General features: G+C 38.5%; 1 protein-coding gene across 1 annotated transcript; it reads right to left on the bottom strand.

Moving 5' to 3' along the window:
* Window positions 1-360: 360 nt before the first annotated feature.
* Window positions 361-7,847, bottom strand: LOC125995033 (interferon-induced protein with tetratricopeptide repeats 1-like). The gene is made up of 2 exons (XM_049764572.1): window positions 7,717-7,847; window positions 361-1,798 (listed from the first exon to the last, which is right to left on the bottom strand). Exons 1-2 carry the CDS (start codon window positions 7,719-7,721, stop codon window positions 361-363), a joined length of 1,443 nt encoding a protein of 480 aa, XP_049620529.1. The 5' UTR covers window positions 7,722-7,847.

Here is a 7,847-nt window from a genome sequence, read left to right as displayed (position 1 = left end):
AATTAATTAAATATTTTATTTATGTAAATTCAGTGTTTAATTTGCTACAAATCTACTAAACAAATTGTTGTTGGTGTGTGTGTGTATATATATATATAACTAAAAAAAAAAAAGATTTCTCTACCAGACGTGGAAATAAGGACATTTTTTTCACTGTCTTCTGCATAGAGTTGTTATATATCAGGTTTTAATATATATAAAATTTAAATTATAAGCAGTGCAAGGAATTACAGCATATGTTTTAGAAAGCCACAAGTAGTTTTGTCACAAGTACCTACTAGAAGAAATATTTCAAAAGCCACATGTTGGATTTCTTCAGTTATTCTATGATGGAATGGACTGTGAAATACCAAGTGAGCATCAGGACTGCTGCTTTGTGGGTCCCAGTTCCACAGAGATCATACTGTCAATAGCCACACTCAGGGCTCGCTCATAGCTCTCCAGGGCCTTATCTGTTTCTCCTTTCTGCTTCTGCACGAAACCAAGAAGGCTCAAGCCTTCCACATCAGATTCGTTTTTCTGGAGTTTCTTTAAGGCATGCTTCTCCAAAGCACTGAGACTTTGATCTCTTAAGTAAGATGCCTTCTCTATTTTTACTGTTTTTAAAAAATGGGTAATTGCATCTACGTCAGATTTCATCTTGAATTCCTGAAATTGTCCATAGTGGTAATGTAATTGTTGTTGTTCTTCTTTTGTGAGAGATTCCATAGGTAAATGTAACGCTTTTTGGTAAGTATCTTCAGCTTTGCTGTACTCACCTATTTCTACGTAAATTTCTGCTAAATTTCTATAAGCAAGTATAAAAGTGGGCTTGTATTTCAGAGCCAATTCCAAATGAGTGATGGCTAACTTCGCCATTTCTGCAATATCTTCTTGATTCTGCCATCTGCGCTGCCAGTGTGAGCCCTTTTTCTGTTGGATTATTTGTCCTTTGAGGCAAAGCCCTATCTGGTGATGCAGTAGGACAGAGGTGGGGGTGTCCTTCAAGGCCCTTTTCAAGAGCCGAAGAGCTTTCTCCGCAGAGCCCTTTCTTCGATAAAACTTGGCTGCATACCGAAGGATATAGGTATGTGAGGACTTGCTGGCCAGTGCTTCTTCAATGTACTGTTCTCCTTCATCCTCTTGTCCTACATCCTGAAGACACAGCCCAAGAAGAACTTTAACATACATGTTTTCTGGGTCTAATCTGCAGGCTCGTTTTAGAGGATCCAGAGTATTTCCTGTTCTCTTGATATTGTTCAGGCGGTATGTTATAATTGCATAGCCAGTGTTGTATTCAGGCTTTTCAGGGTCTGATCCCACAGCCCTTTTAAAGCAAGCCTGGGCCCGTTCATAATTAAGTCCTCCACATTTCATCAAGGCCCACCCTTCCTCACAGTCCAGCTCAGGACACTCTATTCTGTGGCTGAACGGACTTGCCAACTTCTTGCATGTCTTCTCTACCTTGTCGAGGTAAGTCTGGGCTTCTGCCAGCCTGCCCATGTGGTAGTAGAGCCAGGCATAGTTGCCCCAGGTGACCAGACTTTTCACATCTGCTTGGTCAGCATATTCTTGCTGGATAAAGTCCTCAGCTTCTTTCAAGCTCTCCAGGGCTTCCTGGTTCTTGCCTTCCAGGTATTTCACATAGGCCAGCAGGTTGCCCATTGCTGTTTTGCATGGGTTGTCTAGGAATTCAGTCTGATCAAAGATCCTGTTTTCTAGATCAGGCATTTCGATGTCTTCGATTTTCAAGTCCCACGTAAAGTGGCATTTCAGCTGGAGCAGGTGCTCTTTGATGAGATTCGCATTGGGTTGATCACTGTAAAAATAGACAAGAATTTGAAGTTTAAAAGGTAAACTCAGTCTGATGAGGTGAAACTTTTACTGTAAATCTTTTAATATTGCACCTCACTCACTCGAATACACTCTCTTTATTATTTGTTACCTCCTAGGATCCTGTGTTCATGTCATTAGGACTAGAGAGAAGATTGAGAACAAAAAGCCTTAGGAAACACTAATTATTTCCAAGTGTGAGCAGGTAGGTAGGTGAAGCTTATTTTATTTTTAAAATTTCATAATTTAATGAACTAATTACTTTTTTTTCATATACACATACCTGTCACTAATACATTGGGTAGAACCTTTTTTTTTTCTTTTTCTTTCTCCCCTTTCTTTTACTTTGTTGTTTTGTTTTGTTCTGTTGTTGCTGTGATGATCAAGGGCTGAACACACATCTGTTGCATTGGGCTAGGGATTCACACTTATTGTGACACCAGTGGTCACAAACATCAGTAGTAGTGCTGCTGAGCTAGCACCTACCATGTGAATGGTATCAGGGATCAAACACAACCCCATTCCTTGCTCAGTGTTTGCTTTTTTCCTTGATACTGAAAATATATGAAATTTGGGTTGTTCTCAGGTTGCTATCTCTAATCAGTGGTGAGTGGGGAAGGGGTGACTAGAGTTAGAATGGAGTATCTGCAGCATAAATCTTCTACAGACAAAGACGGCTAGGAAACACACATCCCTGTTTTCTGAGAGATACAAATAAAATCTCCAGTAAGATACCACTCCCTACTATCAACAATGGGAGAAAACACGACAAGCATTGATCAGCACAGAGAGAAAAGGACTTTAATGTACTGTAGGTGTGAATGTTCACTGCAGAAACCACTATAGAAAGCAGTTTCAGGGTTCCTTAAAAATTAAAATATAACTGTCACATGATTCGAACATTCCCTTTCTGGGTTACATCCAAGGGAAATACAAAGATAATCTCTGCATGCTTTTGGCTGGCAACATTTTCCCCATAGTTAAACTATGTGTCCCTTGATAGATGAAAGGATAAAGAATGATGACATGTGATTATATATGCAGATATAATGGAATATTACTCAACCTTAAGAGAGAAGGCAGTCCTGACATTTGTGAAAAACGATGGACCCTAAGGGCATTAAGCCAATTTAAGTATGTTAGAGAAAAACAATATCTACAGGGTATCAGATAAGTACACAATCAAGAAAAAGAAAAAAAAGGAAAATTCATCGAGTTGGAGAGTTGTTTCTAATGACTGGTGCGAAAAATAGGGAGAGGTTTGCAATCAGGTGCAAACTGTTAGCCGGAAGATAAATTCCAAGGCTAACGTAAAACATGTTTACTATGGTTCATACTACTGTATATTTTTATATATTACATGTAATTTTATATGTTATGTGTAGTAATTAATGAAATTTGTTGGGAATATTCATCAAATGTTTTCATGAAAATACATGGGGACATGGGGCCCGGAGAGATAGCACAGCGGTGTTTGCCTTGCAAGCAGCCAATCCAGGACCAAAGGTGGTTGGTTCGAATCCCGGTGTCCCATATGGTCCCCCGTGCCTGCCAGGAGCTATTTCTGAGCAGATAGCCAGGAGTAACCCCTGAGCAATGCCTGGTGTGGCCCCAACCCCCCCCCCCAAAAAGAAAATACATACGTGTATATATATCTTATGTGATAGGTGCATTAAGTGCCTAAAGGATAAGGACTATTTATTACCAATATATATTTAAAATTACCATGAGGTATACTTTAATATGTTGCAGTTTTATGCCAATATAAAATAAAGCTGACATTAAATAATTGTCTTTGCTAAAATTAAAATTACTATCTAAGATCAAATAATTTACATTGCCCCAATAACTCATCACTTTATCTATTTCCTTGAATGCATGAAATAATTTATTTTTATGCTGTTAATTTTTTTTTAATTTTAAAATTATATATGTGTATTTTGGCATGCATTTGTAAAAGGAAGAAATCTTATTTTGTTTATTTGTTTTGTTTTTCTTTTGGGGCCACACCTGTTTGATACTCAGGAGTTACTCCTGGCTATGCTTTCAGATATCACCCCTGGCTTGGCGGGACTATATGGGATTCTGCGGATCTAACTGTGGTGCCGTTCGTCCTAGGCTAGTTCTCACAAGGCAGAGCCTTACCTCTAGCACCACCTCTCTGCACCCCCCCTTTGTTTTTAAATATATTTTTTATTTAAGTAACATGATCATAGTTGGGTCCTTTTTTTTTGATTTTTGGGCCACACCCGGTAATGCTCAGGGGTTACTCCTGGCTATGTGCTCAGAAGTTGCTCCTGGCTTGGGGGACCATATGGGACACTGGGGGATCGAACCGCGGTCCGTCCAAGGCTAGCGCAGGCAAGGCAGGCACCTTACCTTTAGCGCCACCGCCCGGCCCCCTTTAAAGATTTTTTTTTATTTTTGGGGGGTCCTTTTTTTAACGAAAGAAATCTTTACAAAGATACATAATGCAAATGTTCATCTAAAAATTACCAATTTATTTTATTTTATTTTTTCAGTTCTTTTCTATATAAGAAATCTAGACTATTGCTTACTTTTCTTTTCTAAAAACTTTTTATCAAAACCCTTTAAGATTTTTATTATTGGTACCAAGGTATAGTTCAAAAGTGCTGATATATGTGCCAGAGTTTTGAATTCACATCCCAGTATTTCATGTCTCCCTGTTTTCTCCATGTGTGACCCCAGTGCCATAAGCACATGGACAGTTGCCACATTTCCATCAGGACCTCAATCAAAGCAATTACAGAGCTTGAATCTTGAGATGTCCAAAAGACTCTTAGCAGGTGGAGGGAGAAGTTTTCAAAGCAGTTTCTGGGTGCCACAGATGCTCTGATGATGCCCCATTTACTTTTGTGGAGGATCAGCTGACCTCAGGCTCAGTTTTTTTTGGCCAGGGTAGACACCCACAAGGAGCCCCTTGCTCCAAAAAATGAGCCTGTGCAAGAACTCTTCAGAACAGTACTGCTTACACTTGGATCTGCAGAGGCAGCTAATCACTTGCCCAATCACTTGCTACATGTAGACTTAAAGGTAATCTATGCTATACAGATATTAATTTATTATTATATTAATTTATAATTAATTTATATTAATTTATAATGATAGACATCTGAATACATAATACATAATATTGGGAGGCAATGTTACTTCTATAAAAAAGTAAGAAAAAAATTAGAAGTCTGGGCTACGGCCTTTTTTTGTGGGGAGCATAGGTTGGTGTTTAAGCCACTCTCTGAGCTGAGCTGAGGGATCACTCTCAGCAGTGCTCAGGAACCATATGCAGAGCTAGGGATCAAACCAGAGTTGGCAGTAAGCACAGCAAGTGCCCTTTCCCAGTCCCAAGAAATGGGCTATTTTTCTGGCATGCCATTTGTCTTTCTAACAGTCTCTCAGCGGCATTGGTTCAACCTACTCTAAAAGAGCAAGACTCCAAGAAGACTTTACTTTGGGGCAATGATTTACAATAGCTACTTTTTTATTCTAAAGTATCCTATAAACAAGCCTCACTTAATGTCAACATCCCTATTATTTATCCATTTCTCTACTCTAGGTTTCTGTCACTCATTTTACATACAACCATGCAGGATGGATTTGGTGTAGGGGTACCTGTGATACTTGCTTAATATTTTTTTCTAGACTTTATTTCTGATCTGTTCAATTGGGATCTCAGAATTCCGGGATAGTTGCTTGCAGGCTGATAGAGGACACAGATTGGGTTGGGGTACAGGATACCTGGCTTATTTTTTGATACTCTCTTTGTTTACCCTTCACAGGAAAGTCTAGTAGATCAATGGGAAAGTTTGGGTAAATATATTTCCAAATCTAAAGAACTTTGCAAGGAAAAGGATACCTCATTGAAAGGAAACTTGCCACTGTTGGTGGGGAGGGGGGCTGGAAGGTCAGGGAAGGGTACAATCTGATATTAGTGGAGGGGAGTGGTCACTCTGGATAACGGAATGGTGAAAGGAGATTTAAAGTGCTCACCATACTTACCACAACAAGTGCAGTTAGAGAAATAACTACAACAATAACTATCATGGCAATGTTAATAAGTGATATAGAATTTAATAATAAAAACAAGTGAGAGAAGTAGAATGCCTGTCTCGAAGACAAGCAGGGATAGGGGAGGAGGCAGATGGGGGGGGGCATTGATGGTGGGAAGGTTGCACTGGTGAAGGGGATATACGTTTTATGACTGAAGCCAAACAAAAATTATGTTTATAATCATAGTGCTTAAATAAAGATATTATTTAGAAAAAAATCCTACTTCCACTGTTAAAAAAAAGTGCTTACCATAGAGGTAGGCTGGGGGTAGGCAGGTGGGTAATTGGGGACATTGTTAGAAGGAAGAAATGGTGTTGGAACACTGTGCCTGAACTCAAACATGAATAACTTGGCATCTTTATAATTTATAGTAAATAAATAGAAATAAAACTTAAAAGCTCCACCCTTTTTTTAAAAAAAATAACCACCATCACAATGGAAACCTCGAACGTCTGATTTAAACTTTTTAAATATGAGAAATCAAAGAAGCTGTATTTTCTCCTTGAGCCCCAGACCTCATTAGTCAGGTTTTGCTTGCAAGAGCTGAAGCATACTTGCCCTCTGGGCCCTCAATAAGCTGCTCTTGTCCCCAGGTGCCACCAGCCTGTGTTGCTAGAAATTCTTTCTTCAGTGTATAAGTTGCCTCATTGGACTTTCTCAATCAGAAAGAGCCATAGAAAGTAACATGCAGGAGTTGGGGGCAGAGAGATGGCTAGATGGCTAATACTATCTACATGGCATGTATAAGGGCACAAGTTTGATCTCTGGTGCAACCTGCATGTTCAGGTATGATCCTGATGTTTAGTCTGGTGTCTAAGGCTGATGCTGCAAGCTATTTCTAACTGCATTGCAGCCAGAGGTGCATGAGCAACAACACAAAATGGTGAGACTCTGGGGGAAACACCACAACTAAAAAAAGATTCAAGTACCACTGTCAAAAGTGTGACCTTCCGGCAAGTATGTATGTGAGCAAAACAACTTAAAAGAGAACCTAGATAGACCGCAGTTTGATTCCCTGGCATCCCATATGATCCCCTAAGCCAGGAGTGATTTCTGAGCACATAGCCAGGAGTAAAATAATAGTTTTTTTTATTTCAGTATATCAATAGATGATTCTCCATCTTGTTGGAGTCCCACCACTTCACTCGTCATAATGGCACCCAAATAAATACATTCTAACATTTCTATGTACATTCAGAAATCCATGTTGTGTCTCATATTCTCTCATTGAAAATTATGTGCAAGTAACAGAAAAAGTAGTTTTTATCTCTACTTGATTGTTTCCATGTTGAAATTAAAAACCATTTAATTTTGATATGGAAATTACTTTTCAATAGAAGATAATATGCCAAATGAATGTTACTATTTTTTAAACTTGGTTAATAGAATTACCAGGAAAATAAAAGCATCTCTCCAATTAACATTTTGATCAATGCATCTGTATACATACATAGCTATTCTTTTAATGAAAAGATTATACTATTTTATTTGTTTTTTAATTAAACACTTATGGGGTAATTTTACACTTCAATAAATTCACATTATACTTAAAAAAAAAAAGAGAGAGAGAACCGCAAAACCATAAAACTCCCAGTGAGAAGCATTCCCATCTGCCACTCAAGGCACCACCACCAAATGTGTGAGACCTCTGATAATACAACATCAGCAAAGGGAAGGGAAGAAGGAAATCACTGCACAAATTAGTAAAAGAAACGGATAGAATCTGGTAAATATAGAACAAGATATAATCAAACACAGTCTAATTCACCATACACAAATAAAATTGTTTAATCCTAGAATCAAATATTCTTTGATAGGATGCAGTAAAATTCTTACCTCATGATGAATATTTCTCTATTAATCTGAAAACTGGCTTTCAGGATGATTTTATTTGCTGTTTGTGGACTGTGGGCAAATGCCAAAGAGTTTTACACTGGGTTGCTAGATGTGCTTTTATACAGGAGAGA

This window comes from Suncus etruscus, chromosome 17, assembly GCF_024139225.1.
Source record: "Suncus etruscus isolate mSunEtr1 chromosome 17, mSunEtr1.pri.cur, whole genome shotgun sequence".
Classification (NCBI taxonomy): domain Eukaryota; kingdom Metazoa; phylum Chordata; class Mammalia; order Eulipotyphla; family Soricidae; genus Suncus; species Suncus etruscus.
Note: the sequence above shows the minus strand (reverse complement) of the source record. Positions and strands in the feature narration are given on the sequence as shown.